We start from the raw sequence: 27,501 nt of genomic DNA, 5'->3' as shown, positions 1-27,501 counted from the left end.
CCACATAAACCCGCACTTGCACCGCCTGGTTGCTGCAGCAGCCTTTTCATGTCTCTAACCTTGTTCCCGAACCGAAAGGGGCACAGCTGCTCGCCAAACTGTAAGGTTGCCTTTGAAGCCAATTAACGGTGTATCAAGATTGGGCATGAATCTAGAGTGGGCACCTGACAGCCGCAGTCAATATCCCCACAGGTTGAGAGGTCGCTGTGCCGTGTTCATTATGTGCGCCCACATGCTATACGGGAATTGGCAACGACCGGTGAGAGATCCAAGGCGTTGTTCGACATATACACTACTCCTGGCGAGGCTGTTCAGCGCGAGGACAGTCAATTTAAGAAGACCAAGACATCAATGCCACTGCCGTCTTAGCCGAGGTTGGTGGTGTTGAAGGATGCAGACTTCGTGGCGTGTCGTTGTGCAGCTCCTGGATAATATCACGTGACATAGAAATACGGATGCAGCCGCCTTGCATTGCATCATCATTGGTTACCGAAGTTCCGCGAACAACTACTCCCCGGCCCTTTTCGATTTGTCCGCGGGCTTCAGCGGATGTCAAGAATCGCGCGCGCTGCATAGAGTTCACAGCTGATCTGTACTTCTCGCATTTCCCTGCTAACGCCCGTACGCGTATAAATCTCGATGTTGTCGTCACACGGATCCGCACCCCGGGCTCGTGTCAAAGCTCCATCTCAAGCTACATGAAGAGTGCCTGAAGCTTGGAAACCCACATACATCAGCAACACTTGAGAAAGTGTTCTACACCTTTGATCATGACTACGAACGACACGGAATGCAGACAATCGATCATACCGCACGCGCTCGACGATCTCTCGAATACACAACGACTAGAGAGAGAAGATTCATGGACACCAGATGACTCTTCAGATATATCGGACATTGACGGCGCCACCCAACTGCGAGCCACAACAGGAACCGATACCGCCGGCAACAGGAGTGGGAACACGACTGCAATACCCTCTGACGGCAGCGAGGATGGGACGTATGATGACAGGGACCAGGACAAATACAAGAAGAAAGAGAGCATCCAGGTCTTGATTGACAGCCCGGGCAAAAAGACCCAGCACAGACTCACAGCAGAGGATTTTCGAGAAATTGTGCGGTCTGGCATGCAGAAGGAGGTAGAGAAGCTCAGCGGAAAGTCCAAGGCCAGACTCCGGGACTTGGTTTTTACCCGTCAATTCACGACCTTTGACCGCCAGAACCCCAGCGCATCGCAATCGCCCTTCCACGGGTTCTTCACTCTGTTCTGGATTGCCATGGCACTGCTGCTCACTCGGATCGCAGCTTGGAACTACAAGGAGCAAGGATCGGTGTTTGGCAACGCAGAGATACTACACTTGATGGTAGATCGGGATCTATTTGTACTCTTGGCAACAGATGCAACAATGTGCGCTGCCACCAGCTTTGGTTTCTTCCTACACAAGGCCATCGCTGCGAATTACCTCTCATGGAGTGGTTCTGGCTGGATAATACAGAGTGTGTGGCAGGCATTCTTCACCGGCTTCGTTATCTTCTGGACCTTCTGGCGAGAGTGGCCTTGGACACATACCGTCTTCATCGTCCTGCATGTCTTTGTGCTGCTTATGAAGCAACATGCGTATTCCTTCTACAATGGTTATCGTGAGTTTGGTTTCCTTGCATGCAATCCTCCACTCACACATAAACAGTCTCCCGTGTATATTGTAGGCGTAATCTGCTCGATCAGAAGATTCGCCAGCTCGACGATCTGGACGCTCACCAAGGCCCCTCGCCTACATCGCCTAGTACAGAGACGTTGGCAGCAACCGGTATCGACCATAATGATAACAACGATATGTCATGTCGCAAAAGCCGCGGACCAAAATTTTCGACTGATTTCTCGACAGAAGAGTCCCAAATCGCATCCATTGGACAAGCAATCGAAACCAGCGAACCTCTCGATGCCGAACAGATCTCCACTTTCCGTCGTATCCTCACGACTGAAGTGACTGTTCTTGACGAAGAGCTTCGCGGCAAATGCACGACGACTGACAACATGTACCCCAACAACCTTACTTCATACAACTTCATCGAATGGACGTGTCTGCCCACACTAGTCTACGATCTTGAGTACCCTCGCCAGGAGCGCATCAACTGGTGGTACGTGGCCGAGAAAACAGCCGCTACGCTGGGAGTCATCTGGATCATGATCGTCATCTCACAAGCCTACATCTACCCCGTTGTAGTTGAGACCACACGACAGAAAGAGGCAGGCATGTCGCTCGACGAGCGCTGGAAAGAATTTCCTTGGGTCGTAAGCGACATGCTGTTCCCCATGCTGCTTGAACAACTCCTCTCGTGGTACGTCATCTGGGAGTGCCTCCTCAACGTGCTGGCCGAAATCACGCGCTTTGCCGACCGTGGCTTCTACGGCGCTTGGTGGAATAGCGTGAGTTTTGATCAATATGCACGCGACTGGAATCGGCCAGTTCACAACTTCTTGCTGCGCCATGTCTACCATTCATCCATCTCCTTCTTCCATCTCTCTAAGATGCAAGCCACTTTTTTCACTTTCCTGCTTAGCGCTGTTGTGCATGAGATACTCATGTTCTGCATCTTCCACAAGGTCAGAGGATACCTTTTTACATTCCAGTTGACGCAGCTTCCGCTCGCGGCGTTCATGAAGACTCGGTGGATGAAAGGGAGGCATACTCTGGGCAACGTGATCTTCTGGTTTGGACTGTTCATCGGGCCCAGCGTAATCACAAGCCTGTACTTGATTGTTTGAAGTCACTGATTCGTACGTCTTCGACGTCTTCTTGGTAGACTGATGTCTCGTGGTTCGTGCGAGTGGCGACTATGGGTACCAGCTCAACTCTTCAATCCAAACATAAAAGTATAAAGGTCTTCAACTAGCCCTCAGAGGCTGTTTGACAGAATTGAATACGTTTTAGTCTCTATTGCCTACAGACAAACAAGGTGTATCCAGCCCTGTTCTGACCGATTACCACAATCGCAGGGGATCAAGTGATGTTCTCAACCCAACTGAAACTTCAAACAGCATCCCTAGCAGTTCTGCTTATAGGGTACTCTACGCTCATGCTATCGGTCATACTTGCGTTCCTTCTTAACATTTCAACAAATGGCGAGCTACATCCCTTCCTCCGTGGCCGCGTCTTAAGCCACCGCAACTGCTGCAAACATCTCCAATTCCTCCATTCACCATCCACCTCCACCGTTCTTCGCCACTCGTAACCGCGCAAAACGACCACACATGTTCATTCCCAGAAACCCACGACGCTGACGACACCTCCATCGCCTCTGTGCCGCTCAAACGGAGAGACTTGGTTTCCTCCCCTCGCAGAGCGTCTGTCAGGAATAGTAGTCCATCATAGTGGCGCGTCGCTGGGGCAGTTGGAGGGAAAGGGTGTGTTGCAGCTGAGGATGGACGAACCATGGCCGAACATGGCAGTGAGTCTTGTTGTTTACTACTTTTACCGTGTTACCCGAGGCTACCTAGTCGGCCCTTCACTCTGCACATCTGGGGAGGAGCGCATGGGAGCTTCCAGATAGCTCGAATCAGCTGGAGGCTGGAGTCGTGGTGTCGAGCTGCTTTCGACACCGTGGGAATGAAATAGAAGGGGTTCCATCATACAGTCGGTCGATGCCCCTGTCTTCCCCACACGCAAAACACAGCCTTGCTGAAAGTGGCGTGATACTCAGCTCACAGAAGCGTGTGCACCGCCGATCCAGAGATCCGCCTAGTCTCACGGATATAAGATGGAATGCTGCTCTCTCCCTCTAACCACCAGACAAACTATTACTGCGAGTGGGTGCCTTCTCACTCTGTCTTATCAGATGGTGCTATGTAGTCATCACGGTACTTTCTGGTGCAACCTTGTAAGCACTGACAACATCTGTCAAGCGTTCCGTTCAGTTTCTTAGAATTTTGTTCATTGCTTAAAGTATGGTGTAGGCTAGGTGAGCCAACTCGCTCGTGCCTTCAATCTTGAGCCAGCCGCAAACACACAAACGCCATCAAGCCTGTTCGGACAGAATCGAGAAGCGAAAGGCGTGATTCAGTAACACGCAAGGTAGGTTTTTATACATCTCTCCGATTTGCGCCATCTCTCCATTTGTTCTGCGCCCAACAACTTCCATCTCTTGGTATCAAAGTCAATGTCAATTTCATTCTCCACTCTCCGTTCTCCCATTCTATGCAGCGGAAACCGTCTCAACCTCGACCTTGGGCAGCGGTGCCGACTTGCCACCGAGGTCTGTCGCGCGAGCGTTGGGGTTTTTTGTGTAGTAGTTGGAGATGGCGGACTTGATGGCGTCTTCCGCAAGCATGGAGCAGTGCACTAGTCATAATCAGTAAGTTGTGCCGCTGAGCTTTCGAGTAGGCGGTAACTTACACTTGACAGGCGGCAGGCACAGCTCCTTCGCAATCTCGGTGTTCTTGATCCTCGACGCATCCTCCAACGTCATACCGCGCACCAACTCGGTCAGGTAACTCGAACTTGCGATCGCGCTACCGCAGCCAAAGGTCTTGAACTTGACGTCGCTGATGGTGTTGTTGTTGGGGTCGACGCGGATCTGCAGCTTCATGACGTCGCCACATGCGGGCGCGCCAACGAGACCAGTACCAACGTCAGTGTCAGTCTTGGACATGGATCCGACATTTCGGGGACGGCTGTAGTGATCGAGCAGTGCTGCGGATGTTAGCCGGTCGTTCGGAAGAGAAATGCGACAGTCATGTGTAAGGTATGCGGCTTCGGAGCAGGTCCTGCCACACCTTTGTCGAGACTGACGTTGCGCAGAAGAGCGACTTATCTTTCTCGTGGTACTGCCGTCTGCCGGCTGCAGATAGCGCGGGGGCTGCTGTGCGGATGGGCGAGGTGATGCTCGGTCTGGCGGCGGTTGCGAGCACTCGGCCGGCCTGGGCTGGAACGGCTGCTGCGACTCTTCTGAACATGGCGAAAAGGCGTGTGTGTATTGTTGTGAGGGTTTTGTATAATACAGTCGATGAATTGCAATGGATGGTAGGAGGGGGGAAGCGTGGGTGGTGGTGTAACGAGGGTCGAGGTTATCGAAGGAAAAGATGTCACTAATCGCCCCTTCGAAGCTCGGCCATGTCATGAACCAAGCTTTGACCTAACCCCACATTCCCTCGGAGAAGCGACCTTTACACCGAGCAGGACCGCTACTTCCGGTCGGCTTTGTCCTTATCAGATGAACCACGATTGTTATCACATGCATAATCAGATTGAATGCCACGCGCAGTTGTTGTGTCACATTGTCCTCTCCCAACAGCTCTGTGATCTCCAAGATCATACATACTCCGTAACGTTCACCTGTTGATTTGGCAGGTTTAAACACGCCAATCACAATCAACTCCGCTTCCGCTATGCTAGCCTCCAATGCACCTAGACCGCCCGTCTTACAAACGCCGGAAGAAATAAACATATGCAAACTTCTTCATCTCGTCGATATCGGCAGCCTTTGCTACCTTCTCGTCGTTGAAGAGCACCCATGCAGCGTCTTGCTCGTCAGGTAGTTGCTTGCGAACGAACGCAACATAGTGCCCGGCGTGGATAGAGCTACCCTTGTGGCAGACAATGGATTGTAGTTGGAAGTTCGCCGGCAGCTTGTCGCTCCCTGGTAGTGACTTCTCTTGTGATTCGGCGGGTGCCTGCACATGTTAGCTGGTAAAGTGAAATGTTAGAGTAAAGGACCCACCTCTGCATTCGCGTCATCACCAAAGTCGCCGGCAGCCTCGGGGTGACTGAATAGCCACTCGACAGCCCGTTCCATGTCTCCACCCGTCTCCTTCAGTGCCTGCCGAGCTTGTGGAGCGTTGAAGCCCATGCCATTCAACACCTCAATCTTCTCTGGGTCGATTGCGCTTGGGGCGCCACCTCCAGAGCCACTGCCACTGCCGGCGTTGAAGTCGACCGGATCGTCAATGTCGGGGTCCTCCATATGGGCAAAGAGCCAGTTCGATGCAGCTTCTGGGTCTATGTTACCAGTAGCGTGCAGCGCCTTCTCGCACCTCACTCGCGGGAAGCCCATCGCTTCGAGCATAGACAGCGCAGCCTCGTTCGGCGTCCATTTAGAAGAACTGCCAGTGTCTGCGTCGTCAGGAAGGACCTCCTCGCTGTCTTGAAGCCCCGCGGACTTGTAGGCGTCGAATGGAATTGCTTCATCGTTGACGATGACCGGAACGTCCTGCTTCGTGGGCACCCAATTAACAATCTCGAAGCGGCGGGCGTTGACAGCCAAGACCGAGGGGAAGGTCTTGAACAAACTCCTCTTTGTGAAGCCTTCCTTGCTGCCACAAGCTGCACAAGTGAGCTCAACCATCTCTTCAGCCGTGAAGATATCAAGGCACTCCTTCAGTGTCACAGCCTCAAACTCTTCCTTCTCTTTCTCTTTCCCTTCACTATCTGTAGCGTCCATCTGCGCATCCTTTGGCACTCTTCGAATGGGTACAGGGATGGAGATGTTCTCCTGCTCATCTGTTCGGTAACGGACTCGCTTGCAGCTAATGCACTGTAGACGCTGCTCCATGACGAATCTGAAGGCATCCACAGGGTCCTTGAAGGGCGCGATATGCTGCGAGCGGGAAATAAGCTTGAGCATATGAAGAAGCAACTCGAATGCGTCCTGCTGTCGCATTGTGGAGAACTCTGCATGTCCTCGCCCAATCAGGTGCTTCAACATGGCTGGTGCCAGGCCGCGCTGGTGCGGAACCTCGGGTGTGTCCTCGGAGGCAATGACATCGCTGTCTGGCTTCGAGTATCGTCCAGAGATCAGACCGTCGGCGACCTTGCGAAGTTGGGTCTCTAGATCCTCAGCGGGAAGCGGCGCATCGGGCGGGCCTTGCTCGGGAAGGTAGTATCGGTCTCTGAACTCCGGTATCGCGAACAAGGCCTGGAGTGTGCTGTTAAGATAGCAGCTGTTGCCCAGGTTTTTGAGTCCTGTGAAGTCCGAACCAAACAGCGGCTTCAGCTCCCTGCCATCCTCCGTCGTCATAGAGAACTCCCATCGCAGATTCTGCTCGACCTGCATCTCTGTCAAGCTCTTCTCCGTCTTCACCCGGTCCTTGATGTTGATGCCCCAGTGTGCCAAGTGGTTCGGCAGCTCTGGGTCGACACGTTCCTCGTCGCAGGCGTAGCAGTAGATATCAGCGGTTCCGTCCGCAGTCAGAGAACCCAGCTTGACAGCGACGGGATGGCCTGTCGACTTTGTGTGCCCTACAGCGTGCGAGTTGCCACCAACACCACCAAACTGCTGTCGTCCGCAGCCAAGGTTGCCGCAGCTCAGACAAAGCCAAAGATTCTCGTTGAGCTCACACTCAGAGCAATGTCCGAGAGCTCCAGACTCGATCTGCCTTGCTTCCTGCTGTTCTAAGCAAAGCGTATGCTCACAGGCGGTCATCTCTTGTTCCCAAGCCTTGACTTCCTCCTGCCTGGCAAATGTATTGGCCTTGAGGACCGCATCGACAAGCCCCGGAAGCTTCCCAGAACTCTTATCAACCTCGTCAACGCCGCACTCGTAGCATTTGACGGTGGTTGTAGTGTCGTAGCGGTCGGTCTCGGTCTCGGCAGCAATGGAGAGCTTCGTCATCTTCGCTGGAGGCTCATCGCGTGCGACCTGCTTGCGAGTGCGCTTGATGTTGAGGACAAGAGGATGGTTCGTAGCCGACACATGGAGAATCGAGTGGCTTCGGTCAGCCGTGCACCCACCGTTGAAGCAGTACAGGCACACATCGAGTCCTGTGGGATCATCCTAGTTGCAGGTGAGCCTGGAAAGTTTCCGGTGCATGAAAGCCTTACGATAGAGTCAAAGCACTGTGTGCAGTCCTCACGATAGACAGACTGGTTTGCACCAGGCGGACGGAGCTCTGTAAACATGTAAATACGAATGTGGGGCGAACGAAGAGCATGGCGGAGAACTGACCAGGCGCATCTACGTGTACACACGCCATGTTTGTAGTGTTGGATTTATGCCTTCGAAACTACAAGTGTTGAAGAAGGAGGAAGGAGTTTGGAGATTCTTTCTGGAGGCAAGAACGAACAAGCTGTGGCGCGCTGCAGTTTGCTGCTGGTCCCTGGCGATCTGCATGACGAAGTCAGGCTGCCCATAGCTCCGTTGTAGTGGGGCAACAGCAGGCACCCCTCTATCTTGGTTGATCAGTATCTACCCAGCTTCTTCAAGGAGGGGTTTGGAAGATTTACGCCTGTCCAGTATCAATGCTCCAATTGCAGGATGTTAGTCTCGCCTACAGGATTGCAGGCTGAACATGGTCGGAGCATGCCATCAGTAATGTTCACGTGGTGCCGCCGTCTTCAGTGTGGCCATTCACGTGTCGATTCAAGAGTACATTATTCAGTACCTCTTATTCCAGGAATACTCAAACGACCTTGGCCATGATTTCATCAGACATGTTGATCTCACACAAACATTCAGCTTTCGTCATCTTATCTTATCCAGAACGACCGGCTTCTCGCTGCAGCATGTTGTGGAGACGATGGCTCGAATGATCAGGTCGTCGAAGCATTATAGACCGTGTGTGAGCGTTACTGCCGACGATGTCTTGTACGTTGCATGTTTTGAGCCGTAAGATGTACATGCTTTTGCTATCTCGACATAATTATGTTGTTACAAGCCGTCCTTCCTTGTCTACCTACACAGAGGAAGAAACGGATGTGTTTCAATGATACGAGCTGCTGTGAACGCCGACGCCATCGCTAGAAAACGGGTACAGTATTGGACCCCAAACGTGCCTTACACAACCTCAATGCATCTATAAGAACCCAGAATTCCAGCTGCCCATGAGCATGTCTCTTGTCATCTCGAAGCTGAGCCAGCTACTCGCCATGCTGGGTGCCACCTTGAGCAGATTTGGCACGATGCCCTTGTACAGCCCTTTGATACCTTCTGTCATGACGATCTGCTTTATCGCATCGCCGATGCCTGCGTACTTGTATCCCATGCCGCTCATGGTGTTGATCTGGAATCTTCGTCTCAGGACGTCGAAGGGATATGTGATGGTTTGTGCTACGGCGCCAGAGACAGCACCTGCTCCCAGCTTGCCGAGCGCGCCAGGGTCTTTATCGCCCTCGTGAGTGAATTGGGTACGTGCGATCTCGTAGACCATGAAATTCAGACCTACGTATGGCGCAACGCCTGCCACGGTCGGGATGATACCGCGGTACAGTGCAGGGAGACCTCCTTCAGTCTTGTACATGTTGGTCAAAAGCGTCCACATACCGGGCAGCTTCTTGCCCTCTTCTCTTTGGAGGCTCGAGAAGGATGCGGATTGGATCGATAATCGTGTGCGAACGATGTCGAGTGGATATGTGAAGGATACCGAGGTAACACCAGCGAGACCACCACAGAGTAGCCGTTGGTATGCGCCTAGGGGAGCGCCTGGTTCGCTTTCGAAGAACTGCAGCTGTTAGAAACAACGCTCGCGCTTGTACCATCAACCTTGACGTAGAGACTGTCCGCTGGCTTTCTTCAGGAGTCGCTGACGAGAAATCTCGTCACTACTGTGCGACTGCTCAACCACGACCGGTTGCGTGAGATGTAGATCCCCTCAGGACCCGCGCTCAACGACTGAGAGTAGCAAAAGCAGAGGAAACAATCGGCGAAAACAGGACTACTCACCCTTTTGTAGACATTGTACGCACTAAACTGCACCGCAGAGTAGGGCACGATTCGTATGCAGTTGGTTCCATTGCCAGCCATGAATCCTCTCCAGCCCTCCTCCCTCCACATCTTCGCCAGTGCCTTCGGTACTGACATCTTGTATTCTTCGCGACCAACGCTTTGGACTTGGAAGAGGATCTTGAGACGTTCGAGAGGCGAGACAACCGTTCGGGAAACGGCGCCGGCAACACCTCCAGCTACGAAGGAAGCAAGCACCGGCTGCGCAAAGACTTCCCTCACCCTCTGGAGTTTTGTGGGGTCTGGTGCACCGAGAGGCTGCAACTACGGGGTCAGTTGAAGTTGGCAGGTGATCGCTATGGGTGAACGTACGCTTGCGCCCGTTCCTGGCTGAGCTGGCGCAACCGCCATGGTTGTGGAGGTGTGCAGCTACGGCTGTGTTGGGGCTTTTGCAACGACACCTCAAAGAGAAGTGTCTGGCGCAGAAAGGAAGACCGCAACTCGAGCAGCTGCACGTTCACCGGAGACAAGGAGAGTTGAAGGCGAATGTCGAGCTCATCGGTATCCGCAGCGGCGCAACTGTTGACAGGCTGGCGAGTTCAGAGTGGAATGGGGAGCAGTTGTTACGCGTCGAATAGATCGGCCATACAAGGCAATCAACTGGTCGTCACTTGGGGGTGTCGTGAGCGAGGTCTCGTGGCGCAATGGGCGAGTGCGACGTCTGGAGCTGTGATCTCCGGCGTAGTGGAGTTTTGATGACCGAACCCCAGAGATTTTAGCGCGGCAGCCAACGAATGGGTGCGGATTACCGCGATCCTTCAAAGCTTCAAAGGACCATGGTTCCCTTGACGTTGCCCGGTCTTTCGCGATGCTGCAGTAGTCCCGTACGTCAGGACAGCTGTTTCCCCGTGTTTGGCAGCTGCCACTTGATAGCTAGCTGCTCCAGATGCACTGATAGGAAACGTGTTGTTCTGCTTCACTTGGGTCCACATCACGTTCAGCGTTGACCGCGCGGGCGCGAGAGCTTCATTTGCCAGCAAAGCAAGGACGCCAGGGAGTGCAGAGCCTGTCGATGTAGAAGGCGTCCGTCTCCTGGTACCCCGTCCTACCCTTAAGTCACCTGGCGCTGGCGTCTGCACCAGTCCTTTCGTGACGGCGATCACGGGCGCGTCAAGGCAGCGTCACCCTTATAGTCTAAACCAGCAACCTGCTCGTGCACGCGACCGCAGACCTGGTAGTGGGCGTTGCATGTGGATGACAGGTCGACGACAGCGGAAGAAAGCCACATTTTACTGTCCACCACGGTTTGCTCATCCAGCAGTCAACAGCTTATCACAGCTGCTCAATGCTCTCTTGACGGCCCCACACTTTGGATACGCCATTCCCCTAGACTGGTGGGGTGCATAAGGTCGGCCGTGGAAAAGCAACGGTTCAAGACAACCGGGACCAAGGACGAGAAAGTTCCGGGTTATCGTTGGATCCTCCCACATCCGGAAAAACGAAGATAATTGTTACTCATCCTGATCTTCTCTACCAAATTCTGGAGGGGTTTTAAACAATTTCCAAGTTGATTGACTGCCTCCTGCAACCCAGACAATTGGGATGGTTGTAGTATACTTTTCCTGTAACACAAGAGATATGCTAGCCTCGTGATTTGGTTTTGAAATTGGTATGTATGTAGGTAGGTGAGAGTGCAGCTGCAACACTGTTCAACTTGCCGGACGCAGAACGTCCAAGCATTGAGTTTCAAGGTCTTCGTTGCTTCCAGACAATATGTTATATATAGCTCGGTACGACATGAAAGTCTTCCTGCTTCCAACTAATAAGATCCCAGCTACAAGTCACCAGTCGTTCCGCTAGCATAAGATGCAGGTAGCTACAGCCTGATCACTTCCCATTTCCCATCTCATGAACAGGTCCCGCTTGATTTGGCGCATGTGGCACACTGATCGCATCAACCTCATGCGCCTCAGTGGGAGCACGGTACTGGCTCACCACCGGCACCGGCATAGGTGGAGGTACAACGTGCGGCTGAGTGTATACTGGCGCTGGTGTGGACGGGCTCGAGATGGGTGTCATTGCATATTCTTGCACCGATGTATGCGCGTTGGGTTTCTCCTCGTGAGCTCCATGTGCGAAGTAGGAGGTGGTCGCAGATGCAGGACTCTGCGGGTCGATTAAAGGATGAAATGGGGATGGTTGTTGCATCTGAGTCTGTACCGGAGCCTGCTGCTGCTGCTGAGTTGGAAGATACGGGTACTGCTGCTGATTTGGTGGATACTGCGACTGAGGTCGAGTTGCGTGGACCGCAGCCATGGCCTGGGTGCTTGCGGCGATTTGACGCTGCTTCTTCTTTTTCTTGATACAAAACACTATGCCGATGACGACACAGAAGAGCACGAAGAGTACGGCTACAACGACACCAATAATGAGGCCAATGGCGACCTTCTTGGCTGTTTTACGAGTTGTGCTGCCTGGAACATCAGTGCTGACGGCGTTTGCTGTGACTGTGGGTAGATGCATGCTTGTAGTAGCACCAAAAGCATCAGTGGCAGTCTCGAAGATAGTGGAGACGCTGCTGTCCGAATTGGCAGCGCACCCATAGTCGTGGACGCCATTGCTGGGGTACAACCAAGTGACACAGTAGGGTGCAGTCGTTGCCGTGCACTTTCGGATGAAACTGTTAAGCAGACAGTCTGAGCCGCATCCTTCGGACCTGTATGCTTTGGCATCTACACACGAGCTTGCCCAGCCGCAATCAATGGTATTCGCTCCATCACAGCAACCCGCCATGCCAGAAGCAGCCGAAGTGTATAGCATACAAGTCCGTGATCCAGGACATGTGACCCCGGATGCTGTGTTGTGTTAGTCTGCTGTTGGTGGCCCAACTAGAAGTGGAAACACACAATAGATACCGTCCACCCAACCACAGGTCTCAGGATGGAGATTTGTCTGTCGCTTCTTGAGCTCATCATTTGTAGGGGCAATAGTTGGCTTGGGTAAAGCTGAGTCCAGAGCACGCTTGAGGGTCGCAGCCGTTGGTGCCGGACCACCAAAGACGATACCTTGTACTGCTGGTAGGACCGCGACAAGGCTGAGAAGCGATATCAAGCACTTCATCTTGAGTGGGACTGCAGTAATGAGGAGAGAATCTAATGGTGTATATGTAAAAGAACAGAAGTCTGTTACTTCACGTGAAGAATCAACCGACGTACCAAGACAGCTGAAGTGCATACCCGAACCTACCGCTCTTTTGCGAGATTGCCTGACCAAATGGCGTCCTGAGCTGAACCAAAATGCGGGTATAGTAACACAGAGCAGGCTGCATGTTCGAATCATCGCCCGTGCCCTGAGCCGCAGCTTCGTGGTCGAATCGCTTGCCAGGAGCATGCGCCGTGGTCTGCTTGCATTTCGCTCTAGATGACCAGTTCCGGCAGTGATGGCGCGGATGTCATTATTCGCGTGTTGAAACTAATATGCAGGACAGCAGCTGAAAGAGGAGGCTGAGATGCTGGTCTATGATAGGATGTCGAGTGTGCTCATCAAAATCAAGTGCAGCCTAACAGTCGGCTGCCCCTGCATCCATTGCAGGAGCGACGGCAGGCCGACTTGTCCGACTTGTCCTGCTCATGATGAGTAGGTTTGGTCAGTGTCAAGCTTTCGTGAATCGATTTCTTCTTTGAACATCTGAGGCGAACCCATCTGTTCATTTGTTTCCTAAGCAGAGACTTTGACCATCTCTTCACGGGGACATATTAATGTGAATGAATAATACGCATATTCTTTGCTCCCAAGTACAGTTCGGTCGTTCCGCGACGGTGTGCGAATTTCTTTTAAGTAGCAGCGCGATAACAGCGGTTGGTTAATACCCCTCTTTTTCGCTGTCCTATGCCATGTTGTCGGTCCGGTGGTGGTTGCTGCTTCTTTACAGTGTGCGGTGCTTGCGACGATCTTTACGGAGTCGGCTACCTATTCCTTAGGAGCCTACCACAGTACTTCATCTTCACTCGTACGTGCCTCTACGAACCATATACTCGAAGATACCAGACAGAGTACACAAAGCAGGATGAACAGGTGTCAAATGTCTCGTATGGAAGAGCGTTCCAGGTGCTCAAAAAATGTCGGAGGTCTCGGGATGCCATGGAAGAGGAGGACTCGCGGTCACGCCGAAAGGGCCGTTTGTGGGAAAGATACCTCGGCCCAGAGAGCCACAAACTGACTCGCGCTGGCCTGGAGACATATATCATATGTACATCCGGCCTGCCTTCATTTCATAACAGTCAGCACGATCCTGCACCCTCATAGACTATTCTTGCCTTTCTACGACCCAATCTCTCTTTCGCCACCATCTACTCCATTCACCAATATGCCGATCAAGACATGGCTCACCGAGACGCTTGGGATTCGCGTCCCTCTAGTGCAAGGAGGCATGATGTGGGTTGGAAAGGCAGAGATGATCAGTGCAGTCGCGAATGCAGGCGCACTCGGATTCCTCACAGCGCTCACCCAACCGACGCCTGAAGCGCTCCGCCAGGAAATTCGGAGGACAAAGTCCATGTTGAAGCCCAGCGCAGTCCAGTTTGGTGTGAACATCACCCTGCTCCCATCCATGAACGCACCAGACTACGCTGCGTATGCACGAGTAGTGGTGGAAGAAGGGATCAAGATTGTAGAGACAGCAGGCGACCCAACACCTGTTCTGAAGTACCTCAAAGATAACGGCGTGACTGTCTTTCACAAGTGCGTTACGTTGAAGCACGCGTTGAGAGCAGAGAAGCTCGGGGTGGACTGCATCTCAATCGACGGAATCGAGTGTGCCGGCCACGGCGGAGAGTACGATACCACATCGCTCATGCTCCTCTCACTTTGCAAAGAGCAGCTCAAGATCCCATACCTGGCGTCCGGCGGTTTCGCAAACGGGCGACAACTCGCTGCGGCGCTGGTGCTCGGCGCCGTCGGAGTCAACATGGGCACACGGTGGATGTGCACAGTGGAGTCACCGATTCACCACAACGTTAAAGAGGCGATCGTCAAGGCCTCAGAGAATGATACGGTCTTGGTCCTTCGCAAGTTCAGGAACACATCCCGGTTGCACAAGAACAAGGTTTCTCTCGAGGTACACAAGATTGAGAATGAGAAGAAGGACGTCGAGTTCAAGGATGTTGCGCATCTGATGAGCGGAAAGCGTGGTCAGGGTGTGTACGAAACGGGTGATGTTGACGCTGGTGTGTGGAGCCTGGGAATGTGTGCGGGTTTGATTCATGATATACCCACGTGTGAGGAATTGGCGAAGACCATGGAGAGGGATGCGATTGAGACTTTGACGCAGTCGAATGCGTTGATTGTCAAGAGCGCAAAGTTGTAGGCGGGTGACTGGAAGCTCTATGTAGAGTTGGATAGACCGCTGTATAGTTTAACGATCAATGAACTCTTGAGCTGGCCTTGCGCCGCTCTTGCCCCAAATATCCTCAAATTCATTCAGATCCGGATGCTGATCGTAACGGCTCTTATCCTTGACAGCACGTATAGGCTCAACGAAACAGACTTTGCTTTGCCTCCACTGCTCGTAGCTCGGCTTCCAGTTGTGCTGACCATCAAACACTCCGCTAGGAACAATCGTAATACCAGGCATGCGTGGAGACTTGGTCATCATTGGTGAGCCGCAGTCTGTACAGAACCATCGATGTACGACTTCGCTGGTCTCAGTGTCTCGATCATCGTACTGCTTCAGGAGATCTTCGCCGGTCGTCCATTCGAATTGCTTGAGCCTAGTCAGCGTCGAAACCTCCAGGGAGGAAAAAAACAGTACCTTATCAGGGAACCAAGCATTTGCCGTGTAGGTAGCGCCACAATTTCTACGACAATTCGTGCAGTGACATATGGCGAAATTGAGCTCCTCGCCTTCAACGCGAAACGTGATCTTCTTGCAGAGACATGCGCCTGTTCTTATCTGTTCTGCCATCATGGTCACAACGAAGAGGTTCTTTCTCGATCAGGAATGTGATGTGGAATGAGACAGAAGACATGAAGTAAAGGCCATGTCGCTTTAAAACAACCGGTAACGGCTATTGACATGTGAATTCAGTCTAGCTCCAGCTCAGTGGACAGAGCCATAAGCTTAGTTGTAGTTGCACACGTAGTGAGCCGGAGGACTCAGTAGTCAGAAGGCCAATTATGTCAATTTCAAGCATGACCACGTAGTATGGACGTCAGCAGATACAATAGAGACAATAGGAGAGGATCCTCATCCTTGTAGTGTGTTGCAGTGAGGATGGACTCCACTGACGTAACTCCTTGGACCCTGCATTCCGCCCCACCAAAATTTTGCTGCCCCTCACTCAATACGCGTGCAGAATCTCGAAGCTCAAACAGAAGACATCCGCAAACATGGACGACTCCGCATTCGAAGTTGAGACAGACCTCTCAACCCAAAGCATCCTGCTTGCAGCAGCACACCACGATATCCCCGCGCTCCGCAACCTTTTGCGCAACACTTCTGCCAACGTACAAGACGCTGAGACAGGCTTCACCCCGCTACATGCCGCAATTGCTGCTTGCGAATTCGATGAAGACGAAACGCCTGCGGCTCAAGAAAACGGTGAGAGCAGCGATACGAAGAGTGGAAGGAAGCAAGACATAGAAGCTGCGATCAAGACGATTAAGCTTCTCTTTGAAAACGGCGCGATATGGAATGACTTGGATTCGAATGGCGAGACACCGGGATGTATTGCGCAGAGGCTCGGCTTGACTGAGCTGTACGAGCTTTGCGTTGATGCCGGTGTGCGTGCCGAACTGCTGTTGAGCCGTTTAGATCAGTATCAGCTGCTCGGTGGTGACGATTCAGACGAAGACGAGGACGAAGAGGAAGCAGAGGAAGAAGCTCAAGAAACAGCTGAAGATGTGGAGATCATAGACATGGACATTAGCGAGGAAGTGGCGCAGGGCGACGAGTCCACCGAGAACCCCAATTACCTAGCTTCGAACCTGACCTTCGATCGAGACAGGCTAACAGACGACGCGGGCAACGGCGTTATGATGGAATGGGAGACAACGCTAATGCAGCGATCTGCTGAGCGCCTTGCGCCTGCACCAGGCCTGCGCGTGTTGAACGTGGGGCATGGCATGGGAATTATAGACGGCATTCTGCAGGAGAAGCAACCGAAGGCACACCACATCATCGAGGCGCACCCAGATGTTTTGAAGCGCATGAAAGAGCAAGCGTGGGACAAAAAGCCTGGTGTTGTCATCCACGAGGGTCGCTGGCAGGACATTGTGCCTGGCCTTGTTGAGAAGGGCGAATTGTTCGATGGCATCTACTTCGACACATTCGCCGAGGAGTACAAGGATCTGCGCGAATTCTTCACCGAATACGTGATTGGCTTGCTAGACCCTTCGGGTGGCCCTGATGGTGGAGGCGGCAAGTTTGGCTTCTTTAACGGCATGGGTGCGGATAGACAGATAGTCTACGATGTGTATGGCAAGATTGTCGAAATGGATCTCTTCGAAGCAGGCTTCGACACGGAGTGGGAGACGATACAAGTCCCGTATCTCGACGAGCAGGGCGAATGGGAGGGTGTACGGAGGAAGTACTGGGTGTTGAAGGAGTATAGACTACCTACATGCAGCTTCATCGGCTGAGAAGCCGGACGCCAAACGCCAAAACGCTACGCGAAATTGATGCAAGGCGTTTTCAATTGCCGTTGATGCCATCGAACAGCCCGTGCATTTGGAGCAGCTTGTTGTACCTGCCCTGTTGCGGCTCCACAAGTTGTTTCGCGGCCTCGGCTCCAGCGACTGGCAGTTGCTTTGTGCCTTCGCTCTTGAACTTCTTGGGCACCAGTTTTGGATCCAGTAGCCCTACCTGAACCAGCACAGAGGCCTGGTCCCAGTACATGTGTTCAGATACCAGCTTTCCTCCCCTTATGGCAACGATGCTGACCATGGGGATCTCGATAAATTTATCGGTCGGCTGGACGCCAGGCAATATCCAATCTACCTCGTCCGAATGCGTAAAGGATACAACCATCTCATCCACAATGCGCTCAACTCCCATGGTCCGCGAGACTAGCCTGATCCTGAAATCATCAACCAAACTAGGGACGAAGAACTCCCTATAAAACTCTTCAAGCTTCTTCCTCCCGACGCCGCCCTGCAGAGTGGGTAGTATTGTAATGTGCGGGCTGTTCTGTGTCATATTCTTCACAACGCCCATGCTCGCTCGCTCCGGGACATCGTCTTCATACTTGGCTGTCCAGAAACTCTGCACCACAGGCTCAAGGTCTACCTCTTTCTTGAAGCCCTTCCGCACACATGCCAACGCCCTACTCCACGCTAGGTTCGCCTCGACTTCCGAGTAAGCCGTTGACGACGGGTCGGCGAAGCCAGTTGCGCAGTTGTCGTAGCGATATAACTTCCATTGGCACATCTCTGGGTGCGGACTGGTCTGGCTCTTACCAGCAACGTGAACCTGCGGGTTCGACGACTCCGGAAAACTTGCTTTGGCAGAAGGCAAGACCGGCGGGTAGAAGGCGACAATTGCGCAGCATTTGTTTAGAGGCTTCATAGCTGTCTTGAGGACCACGCTGGCGGCTGCTCCGTAGGCTATTAACGCATAATGTTCACCAAGCTCGAGGTTGTCGTTGAGGGTCTTGATGGTGCGGATGTAGGCGGGCTGTGTCGACGGTTCATATTGGATGTATGTGACATCGTAGCCTTCTTCTTTCCATGAGAGCAGCGCTTTCTCTGGTGGATGTGGAGTCGAATCAGTCATGAATATCTTTGGTGGCCCATTATTGAACTTCAAGAATCCTCCCGTTCCAGGCGCAGACGATGCGACTGACATGTTGGCAAGACGTGAGTGCTGTTATTGATATCAGCGTTGATAATATGTTGAGCGCAAACGTGCGAAGCGCGCGCGCGTTGCGCAGAGCTTCGGCACCCTTTTATGCCAGCCACATCTCGGTTGTCCTTGTTACAATCCTGGTTCACATCCTAAATGAAGCTCAACTGGGTCAGCGCGGCCCAATGACGGCATGTTCAAGACCGCACAACGTTCACGTGGCATGCGTGCTGCAGTAACTACAACGAAGCTATCAGTCTGAGCTTGTCTGTCACTTTGGCAGCATGACCTTTTGCGAACATGCAGTTTTGTAGATTCTGCCGGGCACTCAGCTGCACCGTTTTCGGCCCGGCCGTTCTCTCCATGTGGGGATGACGCCATTGCTATCGAATCCACTTTAGTAATCGTAGTCGCCGTTGAGAGTTCCTTGGGTACTTTGAAGATTTGTGCAATCAAGAATACATTCCATTGACCCATTTCATCGCTCATAATGTCTGCACTCTTTCCCCGTGCAGCTTCTCGAGCTCTCCGCTCCTCCGTCCGCCCAGCGCTGCGTGCTCAGCGCCCCACCGCTACCTTTCGCCGAGGTCTTGCAGTCCCTGCTGAGCAGCCACGCTTGAGGATTGGATCAATTGCGCCTGATTTTGATGCGCAAACGACGCACGGCAAGATCAAGTTCCACGAGTTCCTCAACGGCAAATGGACGATTCTGTTCTCTCACCCTGCCGACTTCACCCCCGTCTGTACAACCGAGCTTGGTGCTTTTGCGAAGTTGAAAGATGAATTTGATGCTCGCGGTGTGCAGATGTTGGGTCTCGTACGTCAATGAGACTTCAAATTCTCGGCTTTGGCCTAGACTGACAGCAGACAGAGTGCCAACGATCTCAGCTCCCATGACCAGTGGGTCGATGACATCAACGAGACACAGAACACCACCGTAAAGTTCCCCATCATCGCCGACGCGGACCGTAAAGTCGCGTTCCTCTACGACATGATTGCGCAAGACGATCTCGACAACATCAAGGAGAAGGGCATCGCCTTCACCATCCGCTCCGTCTTCATCATCGACCCTGCCAAGAAGATCAGGCTCAAGATGGACTACCCTGCGAGCACTGGCCGCAACACTACTGAGGTTCTGAGGGTCATTGATAGCTTGCAGACAGGAGACAAGAAGGGTGTTGTCACACCAATCAACTGGACTGTTGGTGACGATGTTATTGTGCCGCCAAGCGTGAGCACAGAGGACGCCAGGAAGAAGTTTGGAGACGTCAAGGAAGTTAAGCCATACCTGAGGTTCACCAATGTTGGCAAATAAAGGGTGGGATTTGTGGGATAGCGGAAACTGTACTGAAGCACGTAGAAGTGTATCATAAATACATGTATAGACATCAGATAAGGGTATCAAATCGACCATGTCCCCCATTTATCCATGTGACGGTGGGGGACTCTTTATACGCCTTCACCACCGGGTACCTGCCTTTCGCTATGCTGAAAATCAAACGTGTAAGCTGTCCGGTCTTCGAACAACGCCTACCTTGCCAGTGCCCTTACTCTGTTTCTTGTCCGTCAACTCCTCAATCTGGCTCGCTTTGTGATAATGCGGCGCAACCTCCGTCAACCACTCTGCCTGAATCGGCGCCACCGACCTGACCCACTCCTTCGAGGTACTCGTCAACTCATAGAACACAATCCAGCGATCACGTGTCTGTTTCCTCGCCATGCAAGACGACGGGTGTATAAACACAGACAGCTTCTGGCTCACCGTGGAGTAGCTCTGTCCATCGCGGTTCAGGCGCGCCACGTTTGTGAAATAGCCCGACGTAAACGCCTTAAGAATCTTGACGTGGTCTGAGATGCCGGAGCTAGAGTGTGGCAATTCGACTTTGTCGCATAAACGCTGTAGTTGCTCGCGCACGTTGCGTACGCGGTTCAGAGCTCTGTAGTCCAGGAAATTTTCTTTTGCCCACGCCTGGCTGAACTCGTTTTCGACAAATTCGTTCCAGATCTTGAGGAACGCGATGAGGTCGCCACCAGCTGATTCTTCGGAGAATCGCTGCTTGGCGAGGTCGGCAGCGACTTTCTTGTCCTTTGGCGCGAAGAAGAGGGTTCCGGCTTCGCTGACCATGGAGACGAGGGTTACCATTTCTTCGACACAGCCGTATTTGTCGGCGGCGAGGAGCGCTTTGCCTAGTTTCGGGTCGAGCGGAAGTTCACTGGCTCGGCGACCGAGTTTGGTGACTTTGCCCATGGAGTCGATGTAGCCCAGTGCGTAGAGGTGTTCTAACGATGCAGCTATTGCTGTCGCTGAGGGTGGATCGATGAAGTCGAAATTAAGAAGGTCGTTGATACCCATTGTCTTCAGTGTAAGCATCGGCCCATCGAGATCGCATCGCAAGATTTCAGGCTCTGTCTCCATCTGGAGCTCGTTGTAGAACGCGTACTTGGTGTACAGTCTGAAGCACATGCCAGGACCGGTACGTCCAGCACGACCAGCACGTTGCTCTGCACTCGCTCGTGAGCATGGCACAACTACCAATGTGTTCATAGAGCGCTTGTGGTCGTACACCGATTGTTTCTCAAGACCACAGTCTATGCAATACCGGATGCCATCGATTGTCAAACTTGTTTCCGCGATGTTGGTACTGAGAACGATCTTGCGGTGGCCTGGAGGTGTTGGGGCGAAAATCTTCTGCTGGTCTTCGGCTGGCAGGGCACCGTATACAGGAGCTACGATGATAGGACCTGCTTTTGATCCAAGTTTGCGTGACGTTTCGAGGATATATTCACCCGCACTCTCAATCTCTTCGGAACCTGTGAAGAATACAAGGATATCTCCAGGTCCTTGTGAGAGATGTATCTGGAAGACAGTTGTGACTGCTGCGTTGAGGTAGTTCGCTTCTGGTGAACTCGAATAAAGACGCTCGATAGGATGTGTTCGCCCGGGAATATTGAACAAAGGTGCGCCGCCAAAGTATTCAGAGAATTTGGTGGCGTTCAAGGTAGCACTAGTAACGAGCAGCCTGAATTCTGGACGCACTGCCACCAGCTCCTTCAACAAACTCATCAACAAATCCGTCGCCAATGAACGTTCGTGTGCTTCATCCAGAACAACTGCCGTGTACTCGGACAACAACGGGTCTGACATGAGTTGCTTGAGCATCAGACCGTCCGTCAGGTATTCGACCTTGGTCACTTCTGGTGTGATCTTGCTGTCGAAACGCACCGAGTATCCACACTCCCGGCCAAGTCTGACGCCCATTTCTTCACTGACACGTTTTGCGACAGACATAGCGGCGACGCGGCGCGGCTGGGTGCAACCAATCTTTCCATTCTTTGTGAAACCGCTCTCGTGGAGGTACTGCGGCACTTGCGTCGTTTTGCCAGATCCAGTTTCGGCCACGATGATGAGGACAGGATGTGACTCCGCAGCCGATAACAGCTCATCTCGATATGCGTAGATAGGCAGGCTCTTTCGTACATCCTCCATCGTCTTCACCTTCTGCTCCGCTTCCTTGAGTTGTTTCTCAAGTAAAGCTTTATCTGGATCCGGCATACCATCGCTCTGGAAGTTGATAGCCATGTCGTTGGAGAAGACGAACTCGTAATCATCGGCAGACACGCGCTCAGCCTTCTTGACCTGACTCTTGATCTTGCTGAGCTGCTCATCTTCCCACAGCTGGACCTCGCTCTTGTCGTAACCCTTTTCCCGCTCATTGTGTCGTTTCGTAAGTGCAGTATTTCTGCTCAAGTCGGCGTCCGGTAACAGGTACCCGTCGAGGTGTTCGTCTATGGCGTTCCTGGCCTCTGCCAGCCGAAGTGTTTCCCGATTTCGCGCGAAGTCCTTCCTTTCTTCTATCGATAACTTTGACCCGAGTCTCTCCTCCTCCTCGGCTTCTTCTGCTACTTGACGGCGCAGAAGAGCAAGCTGTTGCGCCTCACGCTGGGCGAGATACGTTTGGCGCGCGTTTCTTCGCAGTTCGCTGATGTCCTCATCGCCTGTTCTGCGTCGTTTCGGGTCCGACATGATGGGCAGCGCAGGTTTTCGAGCCGAGTTGTTTTGATCTGGTTTGCGCGACAAGCGCAGTTATATGCGCGGCGTTTAGGAAGCACGTGTGTGAATGGAGCCTTAGAGGGGAGCTCTTACATGAAATGTTCGGCGAGGCGGAGGTGAGCGGGCACAGACCATGAAGCAACTGACGACTTTCTACTCTGACAGCGGCTGCTGCGCATCAACACAGCACCATACCATATGTTTTGGACCATCAAATCAAAGAAGAATATACCGAAAGACTTGCTCTTGCTCGAGTACAAGCTCGAGTTTGAACACGACACCATGAGGACGTTCACTGACCATACGAAACGAAGTATGCATTGAGTCAGACTGTGATCATTGTAGCCGTCTGAAAGGCTTGAAAGTAATATCCATTTATCTCCAGCGCGAACCAGATTCATTCCAACAAATGAAAAAAGCTCCACACATACTCCACAGGCAGAACGAAGTCGACATCAGTCCTGGGGAGTAGCAGGCGCCTCTGTCCTCAGCGAGATGGGCACATGATCCTCAGCAATCTTGGTACTTGCAGCATTCCACTTGATCCGGTGGTTTGTCAGTAAAGAGACCATCGCTCGGGTTGGGGTGTCACTCACTTGTACAGACCGGTTTCATTCGCGGGCGTTGCGACAAAGTTCATTTCGATTGCGCCAGCTTTCTGGTTGTTGTATGCTCATCCTCCAAAGATACCGAAACCCTTCACTGTTGCACCCCCAGGGATGTTATTCCCCGAGGCGAATCAAATAGTCCTCATGTCACCTGCATCGGCACCAATGTACATGGAAGGCTGTGAAGTCCACGATACACTGCCCTCGGGCGACGCCACGAACTTCAGATCCTCGGTAAGAGTAACTCCCAAAGTGAGTCTTGGTAACCACAACTTCACAGGTGGACTTACGAGTGATATTCACGGCCTCAGCAACGAAGGACGGAGCATTGTGTCCAAGATAAGCTTGACCTGGCTGATGTAAGTTTGTGTACGTTGTTGACGAAAAGAATACTCACCACCCGCGTGGAACAGCTTCATGCCAGTCGAGAGATTATCGAGAGATTATCGCCATACGCATATAAGCTCAAGTTGTTCGTAGCAGAGACTACACTTCCAGCGCAAGCTAAAAGAGCGACGGTAAGAGAACGTGAAAGCTGCATGACAACGAGCGTGTAGAAGGAGCGTGGAAATCCGATGAGGAGTGAAGACATAACCTTGTGTCTACGGTGGTGTCCACGGAGTATATGGTCAATTTGAGGGTTCTGTTCACATGCACGAAATCGAAGACGTGCCGGAGATTTGCGTATTCGACCGCTTGTGTCCAGGACCTAGGATTACGAATCTTTGATAAAGTCCCTGCAGGTGGCCGGGGCAAGTCAATAGCTTGACTCCTTCTGCATCTGACACTCTCGATTGATGCGCCTCCGCGCCAAGTGTGGGTTGCTGCTCAAGGACAAGGAGATACGACCGTACATACACCCCTCGAGTGCAAGCGCGAACACTGGTGTCGACATCGCGCGGGGGCTTTGTTTCTGCATTAGTTTGGTCAATGCTCCTATGTCAGAGCCTTTGGCTGCTCCACATGGGTGCTTCATTACGACAAGAATGCATGACTTTCGTTTACTCGGGCCTTGGAGGCCGCCTGTCAAGCCTGTAAGCTGGGTTTGGGAAGTTCCTAGTGGACAAATCTTCTCTTGTCTTCCCCACCAAAGGCTTGCCGGTCAAGCCTAGGTGAAGTGACAGCGTAAGGTGGAGACAATAAGGTCAAGCATAAAGTACGACGCATCTATCTAAAATAGAGGGATCAGCCGTCGCAGCCACCAGCTACCAGCATTGCGGGTTCGACGATATCAACCGAGTCAGGGATCACTGGATCGCAGATAGGCGAAGGCTACCCACCACAACCTCACAAGTCCACGATGGGAGACTTCAAATCTGACATCGATCATACGCTATTCTCACTGTTTCGATTCATGTTCGTGGTATATCAGAGCGCCGGGGTTTGGTGGCTGTTCTACAGATTAGTACCCGGCAGCATGTGCGACATTGTGCTCTCGACTCTGGTCGTTGCAACTACCGTTGTTTCCAAATGAACCTTGTAGACTTCAATGCGTGGCATTGTGAGATACAATGGCGCTCCGACTGGCAGCCTAACGACTTTTGCCTGGGATGCAAACTCGAAGGATGCCTGTGTCAATGTTGACTACTCCCTCCTCAAGCCACACTTCAAGCACTCTATTTTCTCTCCTGAGCTTCAGAACCCCGACCTGGCCGTCAGCATCGCCAAGGACTCTTCAAACCTGTTCAAGTGGGATATCGGTCTCAGCAGCATGCATGTAATCTGGGACAAACCATCTCTCCTTCAGATCGCTGAGGGTAACGCGACTTGGGAGAGTGCGGAGAACGTCTACTTACTGCCTGACGCAAACAAGTGGGTCTACTGGGTCATTGATACAAAGCTGCCGGTCCCGTACCCCATCCATTTGCATGGCCACGACTTCTATTTTTTGGCTCAAGCAGCAAGCGCGACATACGACTCGAGTGTGGAGCTGAACCTTAACAACCCGCCGAGACGTGATGTAGCTACTCTGCTGGCGAGTGGGTATCTGGTTATTGCATTCTACACCGATAACCCGGGTACATGGCTGGTCAGTAGTACATTCCTAATACTATAGACCTCAAACTAACATGGTAAACAGATGCATTGCCACATCGGCTAGCACGTAGCTGAAGGTCTTGCTCTACAGTTTGTGGAGCGAGAGGGTGAGATTTGTGCACTGTTTGATACTGCGGCGCTTGAGTCGACTTGCAAATTGTGGGAGGATTTCAACGTGGAGAAGTTCCACATTGAGCAGGACGACTCTGGTGTATAGAACCGTCTCGCACCACAATTGTGCAGATGATAGCACGGTTTTATGATTTCGTTGTACATAACCTAATTTAGTGGAGCTCATTGTCCTACTCTTCAATCAGCAATACCCCTGCAATGCGCAGTTTTCTGAATGCATTCATATTTCATACAAACCTAATCCCTCTTCATACCAACCTTGCCGATTCCCCGCAATCCAAATGCAAACAGCACCCCTATAGCGCAACTCAAGGCAAATACGTACCAGAACGCCGCTCGGAAACCCTCCATAAGTGCGACCGGGCTCTCTTTGTCCGCCATCTTGGAGTGCTGGGTGACACTTGCTGCGATAACGGCGCTGGTAGCAAGGCCCACACTCTTGCCAATTTGCGCAACCGTGTTGAAAACACTTCCTGCAAGCGCCTGATCGCGCGCTGGGAAAACCGCAGTGATGACCAAGTTGGAGACTGTGAATAAGACGTCTGCGCCGACGGGATTGAGGAAGACGGCCGGGAACGCGCAGGCCCAGTATGTCCATTCTGGTTGTATGATGCACATGAGCAGCGAGCCAATGCTGGTGAGCGCGACACCAACGAGACAAGCCCAGTCAGCGCGTACTCGGTGCGCGACGAGGCCCATGACCACGTTAGACAGCGCTCCACCAATAGGTGTAGGCAGAAATCGCAAACTCGTCTGTAAGGGTGATATTTCTTGTACGTCCTGAAAAAAGAGTGTCTGCCATGATTCTATGGCATTGAACACCTTTCTGATGTCAGCAACCCGTTACTCAAATGTAGGTTTGTATCAAAACTCACACCCCAAACGACAAAAACGCCAATACAGATGACACTGAAGATCCGGTTGCGCCAAAGGGAGTTCGGGATCACAGCTGGGCGGCCGAGCTTCTCTTGTCGTCCCACCCAGAGGATGAAGGAGGGAATGAGAGCGAAGCCAAGGACTAGAAGAGAGAGAGTCTCTGGTTCTTTGATCTTGCCGGTACTCTTTGAGATGACGCTAGCAAGGTATCAGCAATGAGCGAAGTAAAGCAACATCTCCGTGAACCCACCTGAAGCAGTACGACAAGAGCGCCACCGAGGCACTACCAATAACAATCCCGACCCAGTCGATGTCATTCCTGATGCGAGACCAAACATTCTCTTTCTTGTCCTTAACTTTTGGTAATCCAAACAGGGCTATGACAAAAACTGCACTGTTGATAATGGCTGATATGTGGAAAGCCCATCTCCACCCGATTGTCTCAGCAAATACACCTCCTAGCACCAATCCCACGCTGAATCCGATTGGCTGGCCTCCGCCCATTGAGGCAAATGCAATGTTTCTGCTCTTGCCTTGTGGAAAGGTACTGGTAATGATTCTCACCGCTGAAGGTAAGCAGAATGAGATGGCGATCCCAGCGAAGCCACGGAAGACAATAATCTGTGTACTGGTCTCTGCTAGACCGCAGGCGAGCGTAAAGCCGGATTGGAGGAAGCAGCCGATAAGATACATAGGTCTCGATCCAACAACGTCTGCGATGGAGCCCAGTAGGAGTAGTGTGCAACCGCATGTAAGGGCGTAGATCGAGATGGGCCTGGAGGTGGTCAGCACAGCAAAAACATGCCTCTGAATTCATCTTCGTACCAAAGAAGTACATCAGGCCCCAGCTCTAGCTCTTTTGCGATCGAGGGCAGCGCTACCGCTACCACACCACTCAGCATGGAGCTGATCATAGTCACGCACACTACCGTTAGCAGTACGATTGCAGTGGTCTTCTTGTCTGGCTCCCCCAGTAGCTCAGCAGAAACAGCATTTCTCAGCGTGTTGATGGGCTGCACCTCTTCAGTCAACGAAAGCGCGTCATTTTCCTTCTGGTGGATGCTAGATGGCTGTGTGATCGTGTGTGGGGTTCGAGGGTATTCTTGCAGCTCAATGGATGTGGATGTCCGCGACATCGTGAGTGTGTGGGGTACAGCCACGTGAGGCCCTCCGGCAAGGTCAATGGGGGTTTATGTGGTCAACAGGAAGGTCGAGACTACACGAACACGGACTGGACTACGCCCGAATACCAAGCGAGGACTAAATCGCTGCCTTGTGAGGAATCATAGCGCGAATCAGTGAGC

At 52.4% G+C, this 27,501-nt stretch overlaps 14 protein-coding genes across 14 annotated transcripts, besides 1 other annotated feature; 5 read left to right on the top strand and 9 right to left on the bottom strand.

The window, feature by feature from the left end:
* Nucleotides 1–770: 770 nt before the first annotated feature.
* On the top strand, nucleotides 771–2,767 carry EKO05_0000560 (Sterol O-acyltransferase; the record flags this gene model as incomplete). Its single annotated transcript, XM_038936903.1, has 2 exons — nucleotides 771–1,641; nucleotides 1,689–2,767. 2 exons carry the CDS (start codon nucleotides 771–773, stop codon nucleotides 2,765–2,767), a joined length of 1,950 nt encoding a protein of 649 aa, XP_038803100.1.
* Nucleotides 2,768–3,106: 339 nt separating this feature from the next.
* EKO05_0000559 (uncharacterized protein) lies at nucleotides 3,107–3,436 on the bottom strand (the record flags this gene model as incomplete). The annotated part of the gene is made up of 1 exon (XM_059635456.1): nucleotides 3,107–3,436. The coding sequence occupies one exon, from the start codon at nucleotides 3,434–3,436 to the stop codon at nucleotides 3,107–3,109; it is 330 nt and encodes a 109-aa protein (XP_059491439.1).
* Nucleotides 3,437–4,194: 758 nt separating this feature from the next.
* Nucleotides 4,195–5,118, bottom strand: EKO05_0000558 (iron-binding protein; the record flags this gene model as incomplete). The annotated part of the gene is made up of 2 exons (XM_059635455.1): nucleotides 4,195–4,340; nucleotides 4,395–5,118. The coding sequence occupies 2 exons, from the start codon at nucleotides 5,116–5,118 to the stop codon at nucleotides 4,195–4,197; spliced, it is 870 nt and encodes a 289-aa protein (XP_059491438.1).
* A 301-nt stretch (nucleotides 5,119–5,419) lies between these two features.
* EKO05_0000557 (Ubiquitinyl hydrolase 1) lies at nucleotides 5,420–7,969 on the bottom strand (the record flags this gene model as incomplete). Its single annotated transcript, XM_038936901.1, has 4 exons — nucleotides 5,420–5,671; nucleotides 5,719–7,770; nucleotides 7,818–7,885; nucleotides 7,942–7,969. The coding sequence occupies 4 exons, from the start codon at nucleotides 7,967–7,969 to the stop codon at nucleotides 5,420–5,422; spliced, it is 2,400 nt and encodes a 799-aa protein (XP_038803098.1).
* An 819-nt stretch (nucleotides 7,970–8,788) lies between these two features.
* On the bottom strand, nucleotides 8,789–10,065 carry EKO05_0000556 (uncharacterized protein; the record flags this gene model as incomplete). Its single annotated transcript, XM_059635454.1, has 3 exons — nucleotides 8,789–9,433; nucleotides 9,655–9,972; nucleotides 10,027–10,065. 3 exons carry the CDS (start codon nucleotides 10,063–10,065, stop codon nucleotides 8,789–8,791), a joined length of 1,002 nt encoding a protein of 333 aa, XP_059491437.1.
* Nucleotides 10,066–11,541: 1,476 nt separating this feature from the next.
* Nucleotides 11,542–13,044, bottom strand: EKO05_0000555 (uncharacterized protein; the record flags this gene model as incomplete). Its single annotated transcript, XM_038936693.2, has 2 exons — nucleotides 11,542–12,509; nucleotides 12,561–13,044. The coding sequence occupies 2 exons, from the start codon at nucleotides 13,042–13,044 to the stop codon at nucleotides 11,542–11,544; spliced, it is 1,452 nt and encodes a 483-aa protein (XP_038803096.2).
* Nucleotides 13,045–14,020: 976 nt separating this feature from the next.
* On the top strand, nucleotides 14,021–15,019 carry EKO05_0000554 (uncharacterized protein; the record flags this gene model as incomplete). The annotated part of the gene is made up of 1 exon (XM_038944733.1): nucleotides 14,021–15,019. One exon carries the CDS (start codon nucleotides 14,021–14,023, stop codon nucleotides 15,017–15,019), a length of 999 nt encoding a protein of 332 aa, XP_038803095.1.
* A 48-nt stretch (nucleotides 15,020–15,067) lies between these two features.
* Nucleotides 15,068–15,619, bottom strand: EKO05_0000553 (uncharacterized protein; the record flags this gene model as incomplete). The annotated part of the gene is made up of 2 exons (XM_059635453.1): nucleotides 15,068–15,415; nucleotides 15,464–15,619. The coding sequence occupies 2 exons, from the start codon at nucleotides 15,617–15,619 to the stop codon at nucleotides 15,068–15,070; spliced, it is 504 nt and encodes a 167-aa protein (XP_059491436.1).
* A 422-nt stretch (nucleotides 15,620–16,041) lies between these two features.
* Nucleotides 16,042–17,292, top strand: EKO05_0000552 (Type IV protein arginine methyltransferase; the record flags this gene model as incomplete). The annotated part of the gene is made up of 1 exon (XM_038944731.1): nucleotides 16,042–17,292. The coding sequence occupies one exon, from the start codon at nucleotides 16,042–16,044 to the stop codon at nucleotides 17,290–17,292; it is 1,251 nt and encodes a 416-aa protein (XP_038803093.1).
* Nucleotides 16,497–16,534: a tandem repeat.
* A 52-nt stretch (nucleotides 17,293–17,344) lies between the features above and the next one.
* Nucleotides 17,345–18,496, bottom strand: EKO05_0000551 (uncharacterized protein; the record flags this gene model as incomplete). The annotated part of the gene is made up of 1 exon (XM_038944730.1): nucleotides 17,345–18,496. One exon carries the CDS (start codon nucleotides 18,494–18,496, stop codon nucleotides 17,345–17,347), a length of 1,152 nt encoding a protein of 383 aa, XP_038803092.1.
* Nucleotides 18,497–18,983: 487 nt separating this feature from the next.
* Nucleotides 18,984–19,808, top strand: EKO05_0000550 (Thioredoxin-dependent peroxiredoxin; the record flags this gene model as incomplete). Its single annotated transcript, XM_038936801.1, has 2 exons — nucleotides 18,984–19,310; nucleotides 19,365–19,808. 2 exons carry the CDS (start codon nucleotides 18,984–18,986, stop codon nucleotides 19,806–19,808), a joined length of 771 nt encoding a protein of 256 aa, XP_038803091.1.
* A 180-nt stretch (nucleotides 19,809–19,988) lies between these two features.
* Nucleotides 19,989–22,517, bottom strand: EKO05_0000549 (RNA helicase; the record flags this gene model as incomplete). The annotated part of the gene is made up of 1 exon (XM_038944729.1): nucleotides 19,989–22,517. The coding sequence occupies one exon, from the start codon at nucleotides 22,515–22,517 to the stop codon at nucleotides 19,989–19,991; it is 2,529 nt and encodes an 842-aa protein (XP_038803090.1).
* Nucleotides 22,518–24,641: 2,124 nt separating this feature from the next.
* EKO05_0000548 (uncharacterized protein) lies at nucleotides 24,642–25,406 on the top strand (the record flags this gene model as incomplete). The annotated part of the gene is made up of 2 exons (XM_038936455.1): nucleotides 24,642–25,181; nucleotides 25,254–25,406. The coding sequence occupies 2 exons, from the start codon at nucleotides 24,642–24,644 to the stop codon at nucleotides 25,404–25,406; spliced, it is 693 nt and encodes a 230-aa protein (XP_038803089.1).
* A 152-nt stretch (nucleotides 25,407–25,558) lies between these two features.
* On the bottom strand, nucleotides 25,559–27,333 carry EKO05_0000547 (uncharacterized protein; the record flags this gene model as incomplete). The annotated part of the gene is made up of 4 exons (XM_038936649.1): nucleotides 25,559–26,143; nucleotides 26,197–26,395; nucleotides 26,448–26,972; nucleotides 27,023–27,333. 4 exons carry the CDS (start codon nucleotides 27,331–27,333, stop codon nucleotides 25,559–25,561), a joined length of 1,620 nt encoding a protein of 539 aa, XP_038803088.1.
* Nucleotides 27,334–27,501: the final 168 nt, after the last annotated feature.

This window comes from Ascochyta rabiei, chromosome 1, assembly GCF_004011695.2.
Source record: "Ascochyta rabiei chromosome 1, complete sequence".
NCBI lineage: Eukaryota > Fungi > Ascomycota > Dothideomycetes > Pleosporales > Didymellaceae > Ascochyta > Ascochyta rabiei.
The sequence above is the reverse complement of the archived record's forward strand: the minus strand, read 5'-3'. Positions and strand labels throughout refer to the sequence as shown.